Here is a 27,303-nt window from a genome sequence, read left to right on the forward strand (position 1 = left end):
ATATACCAAAGTATTTCAGTAACTCCCTTAATAATACCCAATTTGTTAAGTATATGCTAAATACAATTTTCCTCCTGCATTTGAATTTTGTTTTATCTAGTGTCTGCTGCTATGCGGGCCACTGTTCGGCCAGCGTCATAAATTGTTATCAATTTCAACTAATAAACTGCACTTAATTTGTGTTGTTGTTTCTATTGTTGTTCCTGTCAAGGGTGCCTCGCTCATTAGGCGGCGTGAATGGACGCGACTGCCGTTAAAATCAATAATAATTTACAGAGATTTTTAACATGCCATATAACGATTTTAGATAACCAACGCAGCGGACAGTGAGAGAGTGCTGCTTGTGTGTGTGTGTGTGTGTTTGTGTGTTGTGGCGTGTGAGTGGGCTTTTTAAAGCTTTTGTGTGCGCTTGGCTTTTTGTTTGTCGGCCCACAATAGGTAAATAACAACAAAGTTATAACAAATTAGATAAGCGGTTTATTAGCGACGATACCGTCATAGCAACAACAGCAACAACAACAACGACAACGACAGCAACATTAGTGGCACAGTGGACGATTATTTGCCACGCTGCACGCAATTTACACCCACGCCCACACACAGACACACGCACACGCACGCTATCAATATTTGAATTGTATATTTGTGTTAGTTAGTTCATATGCAGATCCGATTTTCACAGATTTTCAAATGGTTCATAGAAATCATATAGAAAGAGAGAGAGAGAGAGACAGATAGAGAGAGAGAGAGAGAGAGAGAGAGAGAGAGAGAGAGAGAGAGATTGCAAAGTAAAATGCATAAATTGTTTGTTTTTTTAATTAACTTGTGATTCAGATGTTGAGAATGCCTTTAGGCGGATTTTCCATGTTGCAGAAATAATGAAAATATATGTGTCCCTTTTAAGCTTGCATAAGCTAAGCTATATTTTACATATTCATTTTAGTTGATCACATTTAATTTCTCAATTTTTCTACGACTACAAGTCTCTATTTGCTGATTGGCATTTGGCACTTAAAACATATTTTATATTTTACAAATTGTATTTATTTATTTTTAAAATTTTCCCTTTCTTGATTTGTTTTGCATCAAATCGAAATCCATTATTTATATGAGCGCATGTATTTTAATCAAATATTTATTTACTAACTACTCTTATTCATTAAACTGTTGATTTCCGCTTGTTTTGCTGCTGCTTTTGCTTGCATAAAAATTTCCAATTGGAAACTTTTGTTTATTCTCACGTCCAGACAAACATAAAAAAAAAAAAAAAAATAGAAATCCAATGCAAAAACAAATAGAAATAAATACGAGCATATAAACAAGAGCAGCGCAACTCACATGGATGGCAGCAGCTATAACAACGGAAAGTTGCAGCATTAGAATAGAATATATGTATATGCATAGATAAATATATAGATATATTAGTTGGATAATCCATGCATAAGTGAAGTTCAACAAAATATATTTTTCATTTTTCGTTTTCCTCTCTTTTTTTGTGTTTTTCGTTTTAGGTAAGTTTATGCTCGTTATTGGTGCAAAAAAAGTTCCATAGCATGAACCAAGCTGTAAGTGTTAATTTTCAAATAAATTATTGATTTAGTTTTAAAGTGCTAAGTAGATTTTAAGAGCAACTACTTGAAGTCTATGTGTGAACCATTTGAACTTCAATTGAACAAGAAAAAAAAAAAAAAAGAAACAAAACAAAAAACACTTTGATAACATTTCAGAAAAATGAGCGCATGAACACTTGGAATGCTAAACATTTGAAGAGTATACATGAAATACAGTTTGTTGTCAAATTCCGTATCGAGTCGTTGATGCAGCAGCAACATGTTATTGTTGCTGTTGCTATTGCTGTTGCTGTTGCTGCTACTCAAATATCCTGCATATTTTTCAATTCATTTGGCTTTTGCGAGTATTTGATGATCTCTCATAGACACTTTGAGTATGTCTGTGTGTGTGTGCTTGAATTTATTTTATTTGGTTTGATTTGATTTTCTGCAGCAATTGAATTGCAAATATTTGTGTGCTACGATTTCGCAGCATGCTAAAGATAAATCAAATGAATGCCAATTGTATTCTATTAGTTTGCAAATGAACAGTGAGCTAAGTTTCAATTTGTGTCCATTACGAAGAGGACGCGTGTTCATTAGACCGCCCACGCAACTAACAAGGCCATAAAACAGACATTAAATCTATCTCTTAGATACACTTTGTGTGTGTGTGTGTGTGTGTGTTTGTGTGCATTTCCGCCAAAAAGAGCAACAGCTAGAACCAATCTTTCGCTTTGACTGTCGGTGGCTTTTCGACTCAGCCACGGCCACTTTGGCCATCTTGAAGCTAAAAATAATATTTACGATTTTATTTCATAGTCTCATGTAAGTTTCTTCCTGTTCGTGTCTTCTAGTTGTTGTGTCTGGATAGCAAAGCTGCTAATTAGACGGCTTTGTTGGGAACGACACGACAAGGCGCTGTTTCTTGTCGGTGGTCATAAGTCAATAGTTGGCGACGTTTTAATGGGCTCTCGCCTTGTCTATCTGGGCGCGCTAATGAAAAATTATGAATTTATGCTACGCGTGCACGGCCTTTGGCTTTGGCTTTGGCTTTGGATTTGTCTCTGCATTTGCATATAATTCATATTTACGACGCCACTTGGCCAGAATTTACAAATTAATGTGGCAGCTTTCCGTCAGCAGCGTCCACTTAATGCCAGCGGCATTTGTGCACTTGGCACTTTTACGATCCGGCTTCATGTCTAATGCAACTTTTATTAGTTGTTGTGTGTGTTTGTAAACTAAATGGCTAATGTTTTATTAATTGAATTGTTACATGGACGAAATGTGTGTGCCAGACCCACACCAATTGGAGAGGATGTGGTTAGAACTCGTCTACATGTTGTTGATACTTAAAACAAAAATGTTTGCTGCATAAATAATGTTGGGGTGAATCTAACACTGAATTTTCGACTAAATATTAATTTAGAATTGCATTCAGTTGATTTACTAATTGTCGTTATTGAGTTTGTTAGGCATTAAATATGTAAGGGCAGTGAAATGCTCTTTCACTAATCGATCGAGATTAAATTAAAGTGAACTTTGTGAAAGTCAGGGTGTAAAGGTTTTGTGAAAACGTATGTGACTGGCAAAAGATGGCTAGGAGGGTCAGCAGGATCTGAGTTGATTATGCTTCCGTCTAACCGCTATGATCTTTTAATCCACAAAAGCTAAAGGCTTGAAAGTTATAAAACATTTATTTATACCTTAGGCAGTACGAGTTAATATATTTTTTTTCAACACATACACATATATCAATATCATGAAGGTTTATTTCTAATAGAACTGACTCGATTAAGCATAGCGCCTTACTTTGCTTGAATGCTAGAAAAATAAATAGAAAATCAGCTTTTTTTAAATTAAATACATTATATACTTTCTTCATTACTTGCTTCATTTTAAAAATTCACAAAAACTAATATATCTATGTATGTATACAATATATTATTAGTTGACTTACTTTCATTTAGCTCTTCAACAATTAATCCTATTTCACCTCTTTCCTTATATAATATTTAACAATAAGTTCAACCAGCTCGAAATCAATTAGCAACTCAGCTGACAAGGCGAATGCATTAAAAAACCAATTGAATTGATAAAACTACAAATGTTATGACACTGTTGAATGCTGCCCCATCTGTTCTTAAGTGTGTTAAGCACGACTGATGCAATATCTCTTAGAGCTCTACCAATAAAAGATGCTTTTTATGTATTCCTCTTAAATATGTGTGAATTAATTTGTATTTTTAAAAATAACCGGAAACATAGCTAAAGAATTTTACGCATATAAACAATGCAGAGAAATATCGTTGTTGCTCTTTCTGTTTGATATCGAGCAGCGATTTGTGAATGGCCCACAATAATTTGCCACATTAAAGCGCCCAGATATAGCTTAATCCCGTCCAAGATTTATGCGACAACTATATAAATTGCATATATGTAGAATAGATGCATGTGTATGTGTGCCTGTTTTCATATTTAATAAGAGGGCGCCGTGCGCTATTTGTGAACTGTTAAAATCCGACAGAAAAAACAGCGCCTCTCTCCCACTTTCTATCTCCATCTCTGTCTCGTCTTTCATTATTTTCTTTTACTCACACAAACACAGACATAGCAGCGGCGGCACTTCGTTTATTTTATTAATATAGTAGAGTAAAATAAATGTTATTTGTAGATTCGGTATATTTTATTTGTACACTTGACCACTTGGCGCTCATAAAAAATGGGATTTTAATATTTTATGCACAGACAATATAACATTCACACAGCGGGGCATTTCTTCATATACATATGTACATACATATATTTGCGTGGGTCGTTGGAGCGTGGCCAAGTTATGCACTTTTTTTCGGGCGCCCCAAAAATAAACCGCGACGTAAAAGTTTTCAACAATAAAAATAAACGAAACAAAACAAAAGTGAGAAAAAAATTAACATTTTTGTCTCGCAAAATGTCTATTCCCTCGAAGATAAATTAATAATATATATAAAATTTAATGAAAGTAAATATAAATCAAATCTCCGCGCAACTGGTTGAAAGAAAAACTAAATTTAGTTAAAGCAACAACGAATTCGAAAGATTAATTGCCTTGATTTAATTTATATTATACATTGGGTTATTTATTTTGTTTTGTTTCGAAAGAGAAGTGTTTCATTGAGAAGCCTATAATGCGTTACAAACGTGTTGATCAAATTATAATACCCAGTGCAAGAGCATGGGAGGAACATACATACATATGCATATACGTATGTAAGTATGTATATTTAGTAGGTATATCATAAAATATGGTCTGTGAAACTTAAGAGCGACGTCATGCTAAATTACGAGCATCTATGCGTATAAATTGTAGACAAACACACATATAGTTACACATATCTGTCTGTGTGTATGCATATATGCACACATATTAGAGTATATATATATATATGTGTATGTGTTTATATAGATAAAGTGTAAAACGCTTAATTAATTTACGCTGATTATTGATGCGCTCGATGTGATCTATTAAATCGCGTAGAGCGATAGTTGTTAATGTTGCGGCTCACCTGTGGGCGTCGCGCGATTTAATATATATTTAGATATATCTCTTTTCAAAATAGACGCAACGAAAAATTGTATATATAGATAGATGTGTGCTTGGCACGTTGTGGCTATCAATTAGACGGGGCTAGACTAAATCAATTGCGGCAATTGCGGCAATCAATTAGCGTATCGATTTGTGTAAAGCGAAGATAACATTCTCAGCAGCCAAATGTGATGCTCTTCAATTTTGGTGTGCTGCCTTTTAGCTAATGAATTTTGCGGGGCGGAGGTATATGTACGAGCGAACGGTAAAGTTTGCCCAAGCATAATGAGCTATTATGATGCCTGGTGTTGCATAAAATCAACCTGCATCCACATGCCATAGAATATGGTATTAAGCAATGTCCATTTCGCATTTCCAAAGCTCACGTGCCACAGAGTCTCTATAAATATTTCTATATAGGTATTGCATGTATGCAGGTGTGTGTGTGTTGGCGTGTGTCTGTGTGTCTGTGTGTGTGGCGAACCACATTAAATACATACCTACATGCCAGGGCACATTTACCTGGCTTTTAACAGTTCTTAGTGTGCACTCTCATGCGTGTGTGTGTGTGTGTGTGTGCGAGAGCAATTTGTATGCAACGCTGCTAGCTGGGCTGCTGGCAGCACGCTGAACGATTGCGCCTCAAGTGCACTGAGGTTGCGACGTGAACATTGCTCCGGCTTCAGCTCCGGCTCCTGCTCCTGCTCCAGCTCCGGCTTGAGCTCCCGCCAGGGACAGCTGCTTAGCGTTGTGTTAACCTTGTTAAAGAGCTGCCCTTCGCCAGCGCCGCCTTCTCCATCACCAGCTGGCAACGACCTAAACGACCTGGGCGACCTGTGCTTGCATTTCAGTTCAACCGGAACTAATGGCAACTCACTTCGATATCTCATAGTTTAGCTTTTTGTAGCGCCTTCATTGCATTTCGATGCCATAATTAACAAATATTGAACAGAATGTTGCGAATTGCAGTTGTAAATGGATGAAAACGGATTGAATCAGAGATAGGAGATATAGATTGAGCTCTTTTCCTGCTCAAGGACAACGTCAGTTAGTGAGGGAGAACTTTGAACTATTCATTATATATACTTAAAACATATTTGCACATAGTTTACTTGGCGCTAAACATTTGGGTCTCCCAGGCACTTACTAACTCAAAGCATTTAAACTTGTTTCTGTTTCGTCGCTCATTCCTTCAGCGAGAACTAAAACACTGTTGCATTTTTCATTTGATTACCCATAGCCGTGGTAAAATATGCTGTATGCGCAGGAAATTCGCTTAAGTGTACAACAAAATGTAAAAATTAAAAATTAATGATCCGCTTCCGACACACATACCAAACCGCAGAGCACTAACTCTCGTAGCTTCTGACTCTGTTAAACCAAAGTGAAGAGAAAACTGTAAAATCCCCAAAAACCTAGTTGCAAAACAAAAAATATATAAAATATATATATGTGTATATACATATATGTGTGTATGTGTGTGTATAAAGAAAAACTAAGCACTTTGTAACTTGACTCAACTTTGGTGAGGCATTGGGAACACGTGAAAATATTTGGACTCAACTGCAGCAGAGCGAAATGTATTTAGCAGGAGTACGTGCGGCTACTCTACTAACCTCTGCTCTTTGGCAGGAATCGTAATTTGCAGTTATCATTTATTTAGGCATCCATTAACGCGCACATATTGATGACCAGCAGCTGGAGACCAAACACTGCCTGGGGAGTGAATGGCTAGAGTGAGAGAGAGAGGTGGAGAGGGGGAGACTAAGAGACAGGGAGAGAGTGAAGTAGGTGCGGGCTGCGTGCAATTGCTACTTGCCACTCAGTCATGCGACTAGCTAGCAATTACTTTTGAGTTAGTTGGCTTAATAGAAATTCAACGAGCGTATTTTGTTTGTCTTGTAGTCAGTCATCCTGCGCCCAGGTGTTTCCCAGGGCACACTTTGATTTTCATAGGTAAATGTTGGAGCAACTTTTCCCGGCCTGGCCTCGCCTCGCCTGGCCTAACGAACTTGTCCCGCGGCGAGCGCTCGTTTATGCGCGTTTTGTTTGCCCAACGCAAACCTCCATCCAGCCTCTGATAGGTAGCTATGTCGTGCTATGCCATATTACGGCTGCCTGCTGCAAATCGATTATGAATTATTTGACTTGAAGAGATGACTTATGAGACTTCCTCCTGCAGCACAAAAGCGTAACGCACAATGGCCACTTGGCGTCTCTTAGCATTTTATCATTGTTATACACGAGTGGGTGGTTGTGGTTAGCTGGTTGACTGCTGGCTTGCTTGATGCTCTAACAAATGCAAAAAAAAAAAAAAGAAGCAGATATCCTGTAAAGAGAGATAAATGAGTTCAAAGAGCTGTTTATACAAATAAAAATCTTATGCGACGTTTTGAGATACTGAGTGTTGGGTATTTTAGGCTGAGAGGCTTGATTAATAATATTTGTACATATAAATTTTTTTGACTTATTATTTTGTTATTTAAGAAATTTTTATTTTTTTTTTTATTTTTTTTATTGATTTTTCTTTTTTAAATTTTTTTTGACTTAATTTTTTATTATTTTAGAATTTTTTTTTTTATTTTTTTTATCGATTTTTCTTTTTAATTTTTTTTTTTATTTATTTTTCTTTTCTAACCTTTTTAAAAAATTTTTTATATATTTTTATTTTAGATATATTTTTATTTAATTTGTATTAAATTAATTAATTTGTTATTTTATTTAATACAATTTTTTCCTTTAAATACAAACCTTTTCCTGTATTTTATAGGGTATGCTTATAGGTTTTATTAAAAAGGAGTAAAGGATTTTGTGTGTGCCTTCATTCTTGCTTTATTGTCTGCCCTTTAACACTAATAAATTAACAAAACATTGCTCTCTTGATATTGAAAATTAATTTAAATATTGTTGCTGTGATTTATGGTTTCGTTCTTTTAATATATTTTTAATTTGAATTCTATGCAATGTGCATAAATTATACATATATTATTGGCACACCAACATACAAACACAGACACACACACACACACTCACCCAAACTCAGCTCTTTAATTTGATGCTCAAATATTCATGTTATTAATTGATAAATTTTCTCTTGATTTTTCTTTCAGGTAAGTTTGCACTACGACGAAAAGGAAAACGTAAGTCGAAGCACCGCATAATACCAGCTACTAGTATCTATTTATTTATTTAGCCACACAATGGCTGTTGGGTGGTGTTTATTTGACTGCTGCTTTTAAATAATTAATGTCATGGTAATCGATTTTCATATTAATTAAGATTTATTTGATTCGCATAATACGCGCAGAAGAACGAGAGGGCAACTAATTGGGAATATAAGCGAAAAGGCTGCTAATTTATTTTCCCAGTTGCGCATTTTTATAGTGCAATTATCACGCCCGTTGAGTGGGCCAATGGCAATGTCCACCGAGCGCTCTAACGATTGCGCATAGGCATAAGGGGGCCAGATAAAAATCTTATAAATTAGTTAAAGAACCCAGAGCAGCCCAGTTAGCCCCAATCTCCAAAACAGCTATTTAGACAGTTGATTAATCGCCCAACGTATTAGGTTTTCGTAATTTGTGGTTTGGGCTGCCTTTTGTTTGTGCCACCACCTCAGTATGAATGTGTTTTTGTGTGTGTTTGCGTGTGCATGTGCGTGTGTATGGAACATATGTGCCGTAGACTGTTACTGGGCAACCACTAAGCCAATTAAGTTATCGGTTTTTCGTCCTCTACTCAAAATGTCATCAATGGACCAGCAATTGGAAATTGATAGCCAGCAAATTTGCCATCTCCTTTTCTATGAGTGAAGTGGCCTTTGAATGGACTATGTATATCCCATTATTGCCTATAGATAGATATTTATAAATGTGTGTGTGTGTGTGTGTCCACCACTACTCAAGTGGCACTTGTGGCAATTACTGCCAAGTAGACGCAACTAATTTGTGCACCTTGGCTTTTTAACGCGTGCGGACTTCAAAGCATTTCATGCTGACTTAAATAAGACGTGTCAGACCCTACAATTGCAGACATTACTCTCTAGGCAGCCGCCCACTCTACTCTATGCTCTCTACTCTGCTCTACTCTACTCTCTACTCTCTGCTTATACATAAATCTTTCTGTGGCCTCTCTGAATGCATTTTCAAGTCAATCCACGCAAGGCTTTTCAAGTGTGGGTAATTTATTATTGCAGCGCATTTGGCGCGGTGCATTCGTAAAATTATTGATGCTATAATGCTTTACGCCTTTCTTGTTTATCTCGAGCAAGAACGCCTCAGGTCAACAAAGAGTCGTTGAGCTTACAGTCTTATAGGTTAAATAAGCAAATCTCAAAATTTTATTAATTTTTGGTATTTCCTTTCTACTGTGAAAATATTATATGATTTGCTAATCTTCAGAAAATTCCCAAAGTTAGTAAAAAATATAAAATATATATTAATTTTGTTTATCATAATAAAATATAAAATTATTATGTCTATATATCACAAACAAAAATTATATCAAATTATTGGTGCTATAAAGCTTTAAGATTAAATAAATAAATAAAAATATTTTCAAATGATTTACCATAATTTTTAATATAAGATAGTTGAAAAATTATATTTTATCTACTGGCGAGTCTTTTAAAATATTTGTTATATATTTTAGAAAATTTAACAATTTTAAAATTGTATATATTAAAATTTAAAAAAAAAAAGAAAAAACAAATACTTTATAAAAATATTTCAGCATTCAAAATTTGTTTTTTTTTTTTTTTTTAACTTTTTCATTAAATTTTTTATATATTTTTTATATCAGAAAAGTTAAAAATCTGAAAATATTTATATACTTTATTCATACCACATATAAAACTAATATAAACTGTTGACAATAGCACACATGATAAACAATTGTTGTAATACTTGTATTTAGAATTGCATTTGGCATTCGAATTGCTTGTCAAACCCTCGTCACCTGCCGCCCATCGCATATATATTTGTTGGCTACTTAAGATGCTATTGCCCAGTGTCATCTCTTGGCGTCTCTATCACACCTCGGCTGGGCTGTGGTGCGCTATCCCGTCACAAGATTTTTTCTTTACTCAATTATGAAAAGAAATTATTAAGTGCTAGCTGCGCTAAATTAGTGCGCAATTGAGTGTGGCGGGAGGCGTAGTGAGGCCGGAACACTGTTTGGTGTGGCAGTGGGAGGAGGAGAGGGGTGAGTAGGAGCGGGATAGCTGGCAGGAATGAAAGCGGCTGCACCTGACTCAGTCGCCTGCCAGCAACTTGTGCATTGCATGCTATGTCTTTTGCGGCCAGTTTTGCCCGCCCATCCGCCTGCCTGTCTGTGGCCTGTTGGCTCATATTTTTGCCTCCCATTTGCTGGGTAGCTTGTGGCACACGTCACCGGCACGGGAACTGGCTATGAAACATGCCTGTGTGTGTGGTTGTGTGTGCGTCTGTGTGGTTGTCTGTGTCTGTATCTGCATGATATAAATGGCGCACATTTTGTGCATTTCATTTGCGTGATTTGCCAGCCAAAATGTGTAGCATTTTCCTCGCTCATATATCGTTGGAGCCGTCTCAGTGAGAATGATGTTACTCCTGATGAGCATGATGATAATGTCGGGGCTGTAAGTGACGACCTGTCTGGCCACTTTTGTGGCATAGGATAGAACACTAAAGCCGAGGCAACAGGTTGCTTTGCTTTACTTGGAGAGTTTTGGGGCATGTTTCTGTTTCAGTTTCAGTTTGTTTTTCTGTTCATTTCAACAATGCGATTTTGTTTTTTTTTTTGTTTTGCTGGATAGCTGCCAGATGCTTCTGTTGTACCATCAAGCACAGCAACTAGCTGGGGGAGAGGGAGGCGTGTTATCAGCCAAGCTGCTAATGAGGCATTTACATTGTTATGCAACTCTTGAAACTCTAGCGAATTATTTCTTAATTGGCTGTGACTTTACCATGTTGCTAATTGCAAGTTTTTGCTTTGATCGCACACACAACTTATCCGATCATCGTCTGCGCAACTCGATCGTCATAGACATATGTGTATTTAAGTTTTACGATTCTTCACCAATTTGCACACGATAAACAGACGGACGGGAAAAAAAGAAAGAAAAACGAAACGCGACGGTTGCCAGAAAGACTTTTGCGAAAGACTTGGGTAAATAAACAAAGCAACCGACGCGACGGCCCAGGCAGGCAAAAGAAACGACCCACTCACAGACATATAGACAGACAGACATACGGCTGGCCAGGCGATGAGACACCGCCATCTGCGGCACCCGGCGGAGGAGGCAAACGTAGTCTCATCCTCCATAGCGCAGAAATCGGATCAGATCAGACGGCGTCAAGCGATGGGGGACGACAAACGCAAACACTAACTAAATATTTATGCATGAGAATGGAAATTGCTGCAGCGACTGAAATCCAAATTTGATGATATTCCTTGAAGCTTGAGCGAATGATGTTAGCTTTTTTTTTCGTTTCTTTCTTCTTCGTGTGCTGTTTTATTATCTGTTATTTTTATGCAGCTAAGATCTTTTGCTTCGTTTGTGATTTAAATGTTTCGAGTGTATACGAAAAGGCTGACGAGAGTAGTAGTAGGAGGAGAAATATGTTAGCTGAAATTTATTTTGATGGTCGCAATTTAGTTAGGAAAACATTTCTATTCGAGAAGTATTTTTAGTTCTTATGTGAAGTGAAATATTTCAGATATAATGGGATTTTCCATAAAAAGATTTTACATTTTTTAATAGTTTTAATTAGTTAAAAATTCAAGTAAATCATATGAGTAGTGTCAAAATTATGTGGAAAAACGTAAACAAATTTAACTGAGATTTCACAAAAGAAATATAAGTTTTAGCTTTTTATAAAATTAATTTATTAATAAATTTATTAATGCTAATAAATATTTTTATAAAAATATCGTTTAAAATTGTAAATTAAATTGGTTACTTATATTCCCTGCTAATTGCTAATTGATTAGATCTAATCACTATTTACTTTGATAGCGATTACCTTTTGCCTTTAAGCACTTCAACTTTAAGGCGATTACTAAGAAGCGTGAATGATTTGTCAACTGTTATAAGACCCTCAGTTGGCGATATTACGTTGTGCCGCTTACGAATCGTCTCTACGTTTTTCGTCATTTATTATGCGGCACAGCAGAGCAGATCATTAACACAATGGGAGTGTGTGTGTGGGAGTGTGTTGTGTGAGTGTCTGCAGAATCAGCAGAAAGGGCAAAAAAAAAAAAAATAGATACGATATGGGACCTAAACAATTTCGCTCTATCGCGGATGCGACAAAAAAAAAAGCGTGAACAATTAATATCAACAAATGAAAACAATCAAAGAAAAATCTAGTTGAGTAAAACAAAAAAGTATCTTAAGATGCGCATGTCAATTCGACATGCTGGCAAAACAAGTATATATCTATATATATAAATATGTATATAAGCTGGAATATACCGGATCGTAAAGTGCAGTGTGCCTAGGTTTCGTTGGCGGTCATTGTCCAACTGGCACACATTGAAATGAATCATTTGTTATGAAGCCGCCCACGAGCGGATCACAATGTGACGCTTTCAATTATGCGAAAGCCCAACTGATCGCTGTTGCAGCTGTTGCTGTTGCTGTTGTTGCGGTTGCACATCCATATGAGCCAATTTCCGGCGCATTGCATTTCGAGCGGTTGCCAAGCGTGTGCGATATGTTGTAGATTGTTGCATAGTCAGTAATTAGACAAATGCAGTTAAAGTTGGAGCACAACTTTGGCCCCGGATTGTGTGTGGAGCGCACATTGTTTCTCATTTTATGAGTGCGAAATTTAATTAATTAAAACTAGACAAGTGCTCGTTGCATATAGACAGCTAGTCAGTGCAGTCAGAAATTTTGCTACCTGACAGCCTGGCTCACCATTTGTGTGTGTGTGTGTGCTCGTGTGTGTGTGTTTGCCTGTCTGAGCCAGTCAGCATGCGTTATCCAACACTGTGTGAAGCTCGCATTTCCCTGTCACTAGCATGCTGGCTCGCCTGTCAGCTGCTCTGCTGCCTTGTTGCAGCTTTTCATTTAGCGCTGTATTGTCCAGGTTAACTGCACAGGTTAATAGTGCCGATTGCGTGTAAATGTGTTTGTAGCGAAGTGAGTTTATATCCCTCCTCTCTCACTCGCACTCGCCCTCTCTCCTTGTCTATCTGTGTGCTTAATTATGAAGTTTTGTCGCCATTGGCGTTGGGCGCCGTAAATCGGATTTAAAAGTTTTAGATTGTTTTCGTGGATTTTATTTTCTGTCTGCGCTTAGCGAGCTAATCAGAAAAAAAGTTAAAACGATATGCAAAGTTATATATAGTTTTTGCAATTTTAATAAATTGTAGTTTTGTAACAAGTTTAAACATGTTTTTTTAAAGAACAATAAACGGTTTGTTAGATATGAAAGCAGTCAAGGCTTGGCTTTGCATGTTCATGTGTGTGTTTATGGAAATATTTAGTGGGAGCCATTAACAAATGTTAGTAAATATATAAATTATATGAATATGTAATAATGCAATTCCACATTCCTTATTCATATCTGAATGTCTTCTATAAATTTCATTAAATAAATGCAATTTAGATTAGTATTAAAACTGAGCAAAATAAGTTTAGTAATAGTTTTTTTTTTACTGTGCAGCTGTTTTTGCTGGGATAACAGCTAGCTAGAGCGTATGGCTTCATATTTCATAATGAAATGTGTGCAATTTTGAAAAGCGCTTTTCCGGCTGCTCCCCAGTTGTTAATGAACTCGAGTTGATTGCAGGTTGAAAAGCCAGACAGCTAGCTGTACGTGCTCCACTCTGCACAACAAGCGACCTTAACTGTGCTTTAAAAGGCAACCGCCATATTTAACACTAAGCCAGCTAACTAATTGGTCAGCTTTTGTACTCAGTTACACGTGCGTTGATCTGAATGTGTGTGTAGTATATATGAGTGTGTGTGTGTGTGTGTGTGTGTGTTCTGTTAAGCTTGTAGCCTGTCAACGTGCTATCTATAGAGCCATTTATACATCACTTGCATGGGCTTTGCCCTTGGCTTTTTGGGCCATATACTAGATATATGTATATATATAGACGTCAGAAGTGCAACAGCTTAAACGCTGACCATTCAACACGTCAGCTAGGAGCTTAACTTGTTGCACAAAACCAGCCAGCCAGGCAGTTAGCCAAAAAGACAGTGCTTGCTGTTAGTCAGCGCCTATGAAGCTTGAGCCCGGCCGTGGAGGTCCTGGCCAAGTTTTATTTTTAAGCTGACAGGCGATGCTGGGCCCTTGACTTATGAGCTCCGAAATATACTGCAAAAAAGTAACACTCATAAATTATGTAAAACTTTAAAATGTTATCGTCGCTGTTGTGGTTGGGCCGTCGTTACGTCTCGGGTTGAACACGTTTTCCGTCAATTTAATTCCTAATTAGTCACGGCCACTTAAAGGGCGCCCGTCATCATCAGTCCGCTGGGAAGCCGAGCGCCTTTCTTTAATTGAAATTGGCAGCTGCCTTACGTTGGCCCAGCCATTTGCACGTGATTTCATTGCTAATTATTGCCATCCACTGTTCCCTGTTGTATGTAGCAAGCATCTGGTAATATGGCTATGACGAAAGCCAATTTCCATTGTTGGACTGAGTGAGAGCTGAGAGGGATTTTGAAACTACCTCACATACTATGTATGCCATTGTAATGGCTATTAATAGATTAATGCTAATCAGACATCAAACATTGGCCATAGAGAATTCTTCAATAAGCTGCTGCTGCTGACTGGCCTGGCCTGGCCTGGCGATTGACTTCCAACATGTGCATGACTGGTACAAGTTGATGCAGCTGCCAGCTGCCAGCTGCAAAGCTAATGAGCCATGTTTAGTTGTGATTAATTGCAGCCAAACACCTAACTGCAAGGCCGACAGCAATGACAAGTGTTTGGCATTTGTCGATTGCTGGTTTGCCAAGCACTGAGCACATAAAACAAACAGAATATCAAATTGCCCGAAAACGATTTCTAGTAAAAAACTAAACTACACTTAAATGTATTGTGTGAGCACTTTATAAATGATAGCCAGAGGTTCCATATAATTTTTTGCTATTTGTTTTTTGTTTTTTTGCCTGTGTCTTTTTTTGGGAAAGACTATAAAAATGGCAACAAGTGTGTCCCAAGTTTCGTTTCCTCTCGACGGACACAAGCATTAAAAGTTTTGCGGCCCCTTCACATGTTTTACGATTGTGTGCGACGCGAGGCTGGAGGCCATTTTATGAGAAATCGAGAAAAGTCAGTGGGCCACGTAGCGGAACATGAATACACTGTCTAAGATCTAGTAAATTCTTAGCATTAGTTGTCAAGTTCTATATTCATTTGAATTATTTATATGTAATATAAAAAAATTGTTAATTTCCCTAGAATTTACTTAAGTCATGTTTATGATTTTTTCCTCCCTTAATGTATTTCTAAAGAATGCTTTGAAATGAAATGAGAGATTTTTGAAATTTGTATTTTTAATGAATATATAATTTATACATATATTAATTATTTTATATTCATAAACAATTTATAAGGAAATTTTTTATTGCACCATATAAATTCCAACTAATATTTCAATATGTAGCAAGACTTTTATGTGGGCATCTCCCACATATTTCTCGTTCCAATTACTGTATCTACTATTAAGTAATAAACAAACTATTTCTATAAAGACTTCTAGCATATATCTAATGGCATTTTAATAGATTAAAATGCCACACACAAGCGGTTCCTAGTAAACGGTTCGTCAGTAATTGTTAGTCAAGCGTCATGGGAAAATTGTGCCAATCTATTGTAGAGTATGTCACATAACACGCCACAAAGCTTCATAGTTTTATTATGTAATTTCATTCAATGTTGTTACGTTGTGGTTATGTCTTGTTGTTGGCTGCGCTACAACAGCTGCTGCTGCTGTTATTGTTGCTGTTGTTGCTGTTGTTGGCAGTTGTAGCACGCTGTAACTGTGCCGGCCGGCAGCCGGTTAAGTTGTCTGACAAGTTTTTCCACTTGCTCCGTTGTCTGTCTGCCAATTGTTGCTGCTGTGTGATGAGCTCATCGACGGGGCAACCACATGGTCTGCGATCAGCTGTGCCAGAGGCAACAGGCATGGCAAGGCAAGGCGAACATCGCACAAGATCTTGTAGTGCAGTTGCTGCGCGCTCTGCGCGCTGACTTTCAACTTGAACCCATCAGTGGGAAACGTGTGCGTTTCGTGAACGTGCCTACAGTTTCGACAGTGTTCTGGAACTTTTTGAGTCATTAATTTGACGATGCTAAATGAGAATTTATGTGTCTGCTGCAGCGGCGTTGGCCAAACAATTTCTCATGCATAAACATTTTTCAACGCTGACTGACAGCCCAGAGACGAAAGTGTTTCAAACCGAGCTGACAACGATTCCTTCCCGAATACAAATGTCATTAACACTTGCTCAACCCCAAACATGGGCTGGCCAAATATAATGAACGAAAAAAATTGCCTAAAAGTTGCAAAAATTAAAGCTACTCCTTCCATGTTAGAACTATAATTGCTAAGCACATTACACAATGCTTGAAATGCTCGACACTTGTTTCCAGATATAACAAATTGATTATTATGAGTTTGTTGTGTATGCTACTGAAGCTACATAAAAGGACTGCTTATGGCAAACACTGAAGTTACCGACAAATAAAGATAAATATATGTAGTTATGCGAGGCACAGACAAATACTGTATTTCAGATATTAACAAAATATAAAGACTAGAAATATTCTTCATATATGGAGATACAAATAATGTATTGCCAATATGCTACTAATGGCCTTATTCAGTTATAGATTTCTTATATATGATATCAAAACAAAAGCATGTGAAGATATATTGTTGTAGCTAGTTACAAGATGTTACAAATCCACTACAATGAGCTTGATATGTCATATACAACTGAAAACATGTAATTTACGTCTATTTCATTGCTACTTCTGAAGATTCTGAAGATGTCGGTAGATACAGATACAGAGATACAGATACATAGATACAGGTACATAGATACAGATACATAGATACAGATACATAGATACAGGTACATAGATACAGATACATAGATACAGATACAGTATGTAAACATAAATTTTCTTTTTGTGGATGCAGAAGTTGGTGTATCAAATATTCCTATTTGAATATTAGATTATTGTATTGTACGGACAGATACAAAGTCTGTGCTTTATAGCCCTAGTCTGAAATATCTAAAATAACAGCATGTACATATACAGTATAGTAGACATATATATTTTAAGATATCAATTCATTTATAGCTACTCCATCTATTTGTTTGCTGTCCATAGTCTAACCGGTTAAAGCAAGCATTGACTGCCTTAAATGGTTGCAGTTATTAAATTTTAAGAATTGTGCATTTATGGAAATAACAAACTCATGTTTTTAGCCCCCTTACCCCGTTTCCTGCGCACATATGCGCGCACACACACAGACGAACCGCAGACATATACAAACAATGTCACTTGATCTTTTTCGCATTCAATTTCACACCATAATGAAGCTCATTTATTATTGCTTGGCGTTACGTTTCACTGCATGCCACGCTGCGTCAAATGGAGTCCAAATGAATAACAACAACAGCAACAAGAGCACAATATTAAGATGGGGATAATGACGATGATGACGGCTGAGTAAGAGACTGAATATCCAACGTATATTTTAGCTTAGCTCTGCACTCTTTTGTGCCTTTGTTTCGGATTCTGATTCCGATTCGGATTTCGCGATTCTCACTTGACAGCTCAATTGCGCAGTCGCAACTCCGACGCAATTCTCGCGCCTCAGTTCAGTTCAAGGCCAGCCCTGCCTTACTTCAGTGCAGCTTCCATTGAATCGTTGCTCTTACGAATCCACTGGCATCCCCAGATATGAATACATATATGTATAGATATCTCTATATGCATGGGTGTGTATGTCAGTCAGACGTGTTTTTTTTGGACGCAACAGCAAACTAATTTCATAGAAATGTTCTTTCTCTGTAAACTAATTTCACAATACATGTGTGCAGGCAAAACGAGCAAACAGCAACGAGCAAACAACAAGCAAATCTGTTCGCCATCATGCGCGACCACTCGTTCAGCTTTTTAAATTGGCAGTCTTTGCCTTGGCTTCTTTTGTTTACGTACAAGCATACCCTCACTGCAGAGAGCAGTTGAGCATTTCACGTTCAAAGAGCTGAGAGCATGTTCTATTGCAGTATAATTAATTATTTCTGAAATATTTTAATAATTTTATATAATTAAATACATTTTTAAATTAATGCTAATATGCATTTTGAAAGGCATTTTATAGATACTCAAAATTATAGATATAATTTATAACAAATAATTTTATTATTGTTATTATTTAAATTAATATATATGATTTAAATTATTATTATTAATTAATATTTAAATTAAAATTGTTGTGGAGCATATCAACTGATTTAGTTGTATTATTTTCATTTATTATTCATTTCTATCGTTTTTCATCAAAGTCCGATCAATAAAATTAAAATGAAAATAATTAATTTAAATATCCAAAATAATAAATTAAAAAATTAAACAATAGTATTTATAGATAAAATTAAAGCGATTGCTATAATTAATAATAAAACAATTTTAATTTAAAAACAAATCATATTGAAATATTTTCTTAGATTGAAATTTTATTTTGTAAACCTACGCTATGAGTATTATTCAATCGATCAATCAATAAAATGATCTAGTCGTTAATATAACAACTGGCCGTGTTTTTTATTCAACAGTAAAGTGATTTTTTTTTTGTTTTTGTTTTTTGTTTGTAAGAGATTTCTTAAATGGACTGCAGCCGACTTTGGGCAAAACAATGAGAAGAAAATGTAGAACTCACGAAAATCTAGTGAGAGTGGGTTTCGTAGTATTTCAAATATCATCAGGTGTTTTCATTTAATTTGCGAGAAATGTTATCCTGTCAGAAAAGGAATGATGAAAACATCTGTGCGAGGCGAGACGGCGAGTAGCTCAGCTGCCAGGCACTTCCAATGGGATTTGGCATGTTGCAAGTAATAAAAGAAAACATTGCGTAGCATTTCGAATTGACTTTAACTTTGTTTTACCTCGCTCAGTCACTGTCTCTCTCTACCAATCCCCCTCTCTCTCTCTCATTCTCTGGCTCTCATTGTCTCTATTTGGTTGTTGTTTATCTGTGAGTGCACAATGAAAGCCGAATATGGTTGCATTCAGCTGTGCCATTTGTTAGTTTGCTTTCTAGTTAATTAACACAGCGTACTCGGTGTCCGCTGGCAGAGGGGCATCAGTCATCAATTGTTTGGTGGGTGAGCTGGCTGATTGCATGCCATTGTTACCATTCATTGGCCAGGTGCAATGGTATACTTATGTATTCTGTTGCTGTCGTCCGTCGCCGTTGGTGGGGTGCTATGCTGTGGCGCTCTGTCTGCCAGCATTAGCCGGTGCGAAAGCTGTGCAACCTGATTGTAGTGTCACCTAAACCATTGTGCGTTGGCATTTTTAATTACATACAAACACGGGCTGTCATGTAAAAGAAGGCTGTCGGAGGAGCTGGGGAGGTTGACTGTTACGGAGGTGTTCCGACCTGGTAAATGATAAATGATAGCTGCTCTGTTGTTCAGTGAGAGAGAGAGAGAGAGAGAGAGAGAGAGAGTGAGCGTGCGAGGGGGGCGATGAAATATGCAACACGTATACGTCACGTTGCCTGCTGCACTCTACTCTATCAAGTGTGGAACAGCCAGAGCACTAGCTGTTCCTGGCCAGGCTTAGGCCAAAGCCAGCACACAGCATTACAAGGCATGACTCGTATTGGGTACTGCAATCGTGGGCGGATCTGTGTGTGCATGTGATGGGTGCCACCAAAAAAGGCGGCTGCGGCGGCATCAAAATGCAAAGCAAACACAGGCCCAAGCGGAGACGTAGTACGTCGTAGTTTGCATCTCTCAGTGTTCTTCTTTCTGCTTGTTGCAGCTTTCAACACTAATGCAATTTGATGCGGCACAAAACCACACAACTGCACACACTCACACACACACACACATGCACGTCGACATGAGCAGCATTTTAGTCAGTGAGCCAAGTGAAAGCCTTGGCTGGCTGCTGTGGCGCTTGCGTTGGAGGTTTTTACAAATCCTTAAGAGAATAGGATTTTCAACACATTTGCTTGTGCGCTCGCGTTCGTTGCATAGTTTTAGGCGTTGCATGCAACGCGCTAAGCCGGGCATTTGCCAAGGCGGTAACGACAACGCCAACAACTACAGGAGGCAGCCGCAGCAGCAGTAGCAGCAGCAGCAGCAGCAGCAACCACAGCCGCTGCCACGGTTAAGCGTCATCACAAATGCATGGCGCACAAAAGCATATTATTTAGCTTACTCTTCGCCTGTCTCTTATCATTATTATCTGGGTGCTTCCGTTCAATAGCCGGCATCAGCACCGACACCGCCACCGGCACCGACTCCTGTACCCACCGACAGCCCCTGCACCCGCATCAGCAGCATCCACTGAATTTATGCAAATGCTGCATTTTGCTTTTCAATTTCGTTCGTTTTACATTGCGCCTGCCTCTGCCACTGCCCCTGTCCCTGCTGCTTTTCGCTTTTGCAAACCGGCAACAAGTTTTACTCTCTGCCCAGGCTGGCTGCTCGGCAGCTTCTTGCCGTGTTTTCTCAGCGCATTAAGCTTGAGCACAGTTGTGGGGATTTGTGAGAAATATGGGTGCTATTCTTTGCATAAAGTGACGCATCTCACTCTCGCTCTCTCTCTCTCCCTCCCTCATCATTTTTGCATCTCTTCATCCTTTTATTTACTTTCACTTCCATCGTTCACTTCACTTCCCATGCCAAAGCTGCACAATTCAGTTTACAATTCTTGGGTTACATTTGCTTCTTGTTGATTTTTTCCTTTTTTCTCTGCTGCTTTGCTGCCACAGCAACTGTTGCTGTTGCTGTTCCTGCTGTTCCTGCTGCTGCTGCTGGTTAAGTGTCACAAATATAAACGATTTTAGCTTTTAAATGCGCCTAGCTCTGGGGCTTCGATTGGAGCTGGACGGCGAAGCCCTTGAGTTCCTTTTGTTAGTGCTGTGCATAAGCTGGATATATGGTATTGACTATGCAAATCTGCGGCTTAAACCTTTTTTGTCTGTCGTTTCTCTTTTTGCCCTGGACAGCTTTTGCTTGTCAGTCCAAAGGGACGAGCTGCTCAATTTTTACCTGTATTTGATTGTGCTGGGGGAAATGAAAATAGTTGATTTAAGTTAGTTAAAAGCACTTTTTTCTATTACATAAATTATTTTTGTTTACTCTTGATTGTTAAGCTAAATTTGTGTCATAATAAATTTACATTCATTTTGGTTTATTTTTAGTCATTTTCTGAGAAAACTTCGTACTTTCAGAGGGATGCATTTATTTTCAATATTTTTATTTTATTATGATAAAATCAGACTTTGGCTCTAAATGTATTTTTCTTTACACTCTTAAAATATTTAATTAATTTAAAAAAAATTTAAAGCCTTTCTACTTAAGCTTTTAAAACAGTTAAGCTTTAGTGTAAATTTTGCTTTATATTTTAGTTTAGTTTTTTACTAAAAGGATATTCAAGATATACATAATTTAGATTCTGCTGTCTTTTAATTTGCGTTTTCAATATTTTTATTTTATTCGGATAAAATTCAGACGTGAACCATAAGAATATTCTACTTAATACCTTCATTGGCTTTCGCTATGGCCTGGAATTTTTAATTTATTGCAATTAAAATAACCAATTTGATCTCATAAATGCCAGTGTTTGCGTTATTTTAAAGGATTTTCCCAGCTGGCTTACATTTTTAAAGCTATTATTTACGTTATTTATTATTAAATTAAGTTGAGCTCGTTGTGGTCAGTGAGTCATTCAGCTAGCCAACCGTAGAGCGCAGTTCACGCCCCAACTTTTATCATTGGGCTGTCCAGCTGTTCATTAACCTGTGTGTGTATATATAATATCAGTGCCAGTGGCGCAGCTATGCCGACCCACCGCCCGCACGGCTCGCTACCTTCCATTGCATTGCCAATTTACGTGTGCAAAAATGTTCGCTTCATTTGGTACGCGGCTGGCTGGTGCAGCTCTTGTTGTTGTTGTTTTGGGGCTATTGTTGTTGTTAATGTTGGCATTGCCCCGCAGCAATGCGGTGCGCATAGTTGACAGTGCGGAAAATGCAACGGCAAATGCCGTGAACTTGTTGCAATGACAACAGGGCGACAGGCCGCTACTTAGCTCTGGGCTGTGTGCAGCATGAGGCATGAGGCATGGTGCATGCTGCATGCTGCATGCTGAATGCAGCATGATGCATGCAAGTTAACAGCACATTAATCATGGTATGGATCGCATTTGTATTGTGCTGTGCAATGGGAACACCCAGCAGGCAGTCAGCAGCGGACTGTAGCACGAGCCGAGTCCGTTAGTCCGTTTCAGTCTCATTGCCTGGCATTTATTATGCTGCTTAAAGGCCAAACGTAGCGGCCACATAAAGCTCGACAAATTAACGCGTGGGTGGCCCGTCTGACCCACTCCGGGTCATGCATCAATGTCACTCTGAATGTTGTTGTTGTTGTTGTTGCTGGACTTGGAGCCTGAACAACAAATGAACTTGCAACAATCGCACTTTGCCATGTATTCATATGGCTGCCACATGTGTGCCATTGCTGTTTTTCGGCTCGTCGGTCGGAGTTGCTGCTGTTGCTGTGTCGCGTGTCACCATGAAAGAACCAGCACTTACACACGAGCTACAATGTTGGCAAGTCAAGCAACGTCAATTTCCGTTTGTTGTCGTCATTAAAATGCAAGCGGTCATGCCTGGCCGCATTTTGCCACTCACTCACTAGCTTTGATATGACGATGCTGATCATGAGCATAAGCCGGCTGATGATAATGATGATGATTGCTGCCACTTTTGGTTGCCTCAGCCGCAGAATTCTATTAATTAGTTGTGGCGCACAACATATGTAAGCGACACTCTTGCAGCACTTAAAACAATTTACTCCGACCATTTGAAATGTCTGCATAAACAAGTTGACAGCCAGCTGACAGAAAGTCGAGACTGACAGACAGAGAGACAGCAAGAGTGAGAGAGAGAGAGAGAGAGAGAGAGAGAGAGAGACAAAACTATGTCTAGGCACTCGGCTAAGTGCGAGGCAGTTGTGTGCAATCGATACGTTCTGATGATTTCCCATTTGTGTAGTGCTGTCAAAATATAGGCAAAGACCACCTTGGCGCTGCGGTAATGCGATTAAAAATGTTGTTTTTCAAAATCCAATCAACAATTACTCACATATTGCGTGGTAAAACATGTGGAATAACTGAAAACTGAAACCGAAATCAAGTGCGGAAATTGAAATGCTGTAAGTGCAGGCAATGCTGTCCTCCTGCTGCTGCTGCTCCTGCTGCCCCATCTGGTTTTCTTTAATGGCTCGTGGCAAAGTCGTGGAAGTTGCGGCTGCTGCTGCTGCTGCTGCTTGTTGTTGTTACCAAGAGCAATGCAAAGTTTTGACAACATTTGCCACTTTGTCATTCAATTTTAATTTCAAGCTTCGCAATGCGCGGCGCTCCGCTGCGTTGCGATTTTTACTTTGTAGTCGTGAGTCAAAAGTACAGCTCGTATTCTGACAAAGTCGAAAAGTTTTTTTATCGGTGGGCGGGTGAGTGAGGGGGGATTTAGGGCTGTGCTGCTGCTGCTGTTGCTGCAGTTATGATTTACTTGCCAAACGCTGTCCCAAAACGAAACGCAGCGCAACGAAATGAAGCCATCAAAAACGTTGACGTCGTTACGCAAAAGCGGAAATGACAATGATGATGACGATGATGGCCATGATGATGATACTACAGCTACTGCTACTGCTGCTGCTGCTGCTGCTGCTGCTGCTGCTGCTGCTGCTGATGATGATGATAGGAGTGATGATGCCAAATAAAATGGCGAGCAATGGTGCAGGCGAAGGATGTGCACGCAATGGGAATGTGGCTGTGATTTGTGCTGCTGTGCAGGACGAAGAGCTTTAGCTGCTGTTGCTGCAGTTGCTGCTGCCGCTGCTATTAAATCGCGTGAAATTGAAAAGGCGAAAAATTGCAATACCAACAGAATTGGCAAACTGTTGGACAAGTCGGCATTCATTGTGTCAATCACCAGGGAAAGAGAAAGTGGGTAACAGCTTTAGCTTGGCCAGCAGCAAGGGGCCAGCAGCAGCGACGGCAGCAGGAAGCAGTTTATGTAGGACATAGTGCTAAAAGCTGTCAACTATTTGATGGTCATGTTGACCGCCTTCCTGGCCGAATGCTTGTCCCGATTGCAATGTCTATCGTAAAAGTCGATCCATATATCCGCATCATAATAGGCTATATAGGTTACCAAAACTATTTCAGTTTACTCTCTATACTATGTGATATTGACAAAGAATGTATTTGTGGCGATGCGATTGAATGGTTTTGCGGTTTGCCTTAAAGCAAGCACAGGATATTGTATGAGATATTTACTTCAATTGAAAGAAGAAATAGCAGTTGAATTGTAAATATAAAGAGCTTGAATTTGAGTTTAAAAAATGTTTATCGGAATCTAAGTAGACAATCTGAGCTCTTTTTACTTGATTAATAATTGCTTTACAAAATTTATTAATAATTATTAAATACTGTGTTTTATTTATTTATATTTTTATATTTTATAGGCTTTTTAATTACGTTAATCGTTTTTATGAGACTTTAGAAAGTTTATTTGTTGGGCTATTTTAAGTAGCTCTTCATAATTCGTATAGCATAGACTTAGTCTATATTAATTTATAGTAGCTCTGCAGCCAATCATATAATCACAGCTCGCTTATGACCCTTGACCATTGCTCGATGTCTGCTAATAAATTTCTTGTAAAATCTTCTTGAAGCTCTGAGAAAAATCTTAGAGATCAACCGATCGTGTCGTTTCATCAGCGAAATCGTTCCTGATCGGCATGAAACCTTTTCACTCTTTTTTTCCCCGATAGTTTGATTGAGTTGATGAAGCGAAACGTATTTTTTCTATCTGTATATGAAAGGGCTATGCTCACTAAACACATCAAAAGCGTACTCGAATTGAGTGTGTGAATATAAAGAATTGGTATATCTCCCTAAACGATGTTCTAGAGAGCAAAATACGACTCGTTGAATTTAATGGAAAAAAGAAAACAAAATGAAGTGTATTGTTCATATTGCTCCGTATTGGGTATTTCATAGTCGGACTCCCCAGACTAAACCTTTCCTACTTGTGTAATACAGTCGAGTCTCGATAATTTGCCATTTCGAATTATCGGGACTCGACTGTATTTATTAGTGTCCTACGCCCTTAACTACACCTTTCTTACTTGTTTAATATTTGTTTAACATCAATAGTATTATCTAGTTCCATTTACTTCATTCTATATGATCCCTCGACTTTCTCACAATAACAACAACTAATTTAATACCCGTATTGATGCTTTTATTATCTTTATTAATAATTTAATGCCAACATAATCAGTATATATCAACTACACAATGTATGTACTCCAATTACTTGTATCAACTAATTAACTAACATGTCTCTTTGTTTTCATTTCAATTTCTTCTTTCCACAGGTAGCGACCATGATGTCCTGCCCCTTACCTATGCCATTACCGATACCAATACCTTCAATACATAAAACTGAATTCACACCGGTTCATATTGGAGTCAAGGTGAGTCTTTGACTAAGCTCTATCTCTCTCTCACTCGCACACACTCACCATTATCCCACTAACATTTCGAGTGCGAAAGATAGGCCTTTGCTTTGCGCATTGCCTCATTATATAATAGTAAATTAAGCTCATAAATGCGAATATCATGCAAATAGCGACCTCCGTGGCCAAAAAGTCAACAAGTGGAGCAAAATGCTGTATGTAAATGTTGCCGCTAAACTGGCGCACAAGACCGAGCAGCCACCGAGCACCACAGCCACCACAGACAGGATGTGACAGCATGTCGAGTGGGGTTGCCTCATTGTTGACATTATTGCAGGCACACTCACACACACACACACACACCCAGACACTCACCCACATGTATTTCCATGTATATATTAACAATATACATACATATTCACCCAGATATAGAACGAGAGCAGAGTATAATGCGCGCCACTAAATCAAATTGTTGCTTGCCAAGATGGTGACGCCTGACGCTCTCCTCGTCCGCACGCATCCTCATTTGACTACAACTTTAATGCGCAGTGATCACATTTTAATGATACCGAAATGCAGTGCCCGCATATTCTCGTTGCTTTTTTTTTTTTTTATTTTTGCTATTGTTGTTGTCGTTGAGGAATAATGATGTCAAACCTGTGCAGCAGCAGAGATGGCGAGGGCTCACAGTGTTGTGGAATGCGTCACGTTTGATAAATGCTGCAGCATATTTCTTGATTTTGTTTGTCCTTTCGTTTAAATGCCACACATAAATCTATTTTTGAATGAAAGCCACTGCGTGGCAAAACGTAGCGTATGCGCAATATACATATATACATATATATATATATACACATCTTTTTGGCTGTTTGCTCCATTTTATTGTTGTTGTTGCTGTTGTTGTCTGGCTGTTTTTCTTTTATCTGAAGGAAACGGCGCTTATTGTTTGCATAATGGACGCTCGTTAGCGCCGTATAACATATATATCTTCGGCTCTATGTGTGTGTGTGAGTGTAAGGCACTGTGCCGATCCGTTAAAGCAATATTTTTGCAATGTTCCCAACCAATATAAATGCGTTTTTAATTTGTTTTATTTAAAAATTATTTTCCATCACGCCTAGAAGGCATATCAACAGCTGCTGCTGCTCCTGCTGCTGCTGCTCCTGCTGCTCCTGCTGCTGCTATTAAAATCGTTGTCGGCTTTTGTCAGTGCACGTTTAATAAATGAATTCCTAGTATTCTCCCCTTTTGGTTTGTTTGACCAACACTGCATGGACATCGTTTCACTCTTATCCTTGGGGCACGCCAGCTGCGTTCTTGATGCCACAAAGGCTGTGTGACATGGTAAATGAATTTTTTGTTGCCAAAACAGCATGCCAACAAAGTCACAATTGAGTCGAGTCCAACCGTTCAGATCAAAGATAAATGTTGCTTGTTCTGTCGGTGTGTGTGTG

The 27,303-nt window shown here is 38.3% G+C and overlaps 1 protein-coding gene across 12 annotated transcripts in view; it reads left to right on the plus strand.

Moving 5' to 3' along the window:
• heph (polypyrimidine tract-binding protein 1 heph) overlaps window positions 1–27,303 on the plus strand; it is a 182,198-nt gene that overhangs the window by 16,986 nt on the left and 137,909 nt on the right. For 7 of the 12 annotated variants that reach the window (XM_089256164.1, XM_089256169.1, XM_089256165.1 and 4 more), the window contains 2 exons: window positions 8,229–8,258; window positions 25,769–25,867. Coding sequence is in view for 5 of the 12 variants with exons in the window: in XM_018112004.3 (XP_017967493.1) it covers window positions 1,554–1,565; window positions 8,229–8,258; window positions 25,769–25,867 (141 nt within the window). In the remaining 7 variants the exon portion in view is untranslated. Of the gene's footprint in view, window positions 1–1,511; window positions 1,566–8,228; window positions 8,259–25,768; window positions 25,868–27,303 lie in introns of those variants that run through there. The other 5 variants (XM_018112004.3, XM_089256175.1, XM_018112005.3 and 2 more) reach the window with 1 other exon arrangement.

The sequence above is a fragment of the Drosophila navojoa genome, chromosome 2, assembly GCF_054131105.1.
Source record: "Drosophila navojoa isolate 15081-1374.11 chromosome 2, UAZ_NAV_1.0, whole genome shotgun sequence".
NCBI lineage: Eukaryota > Metazoa > Arthropoda > Insecta > Diptera > Drosophilidae > Drosophila > Drosophila navojoa.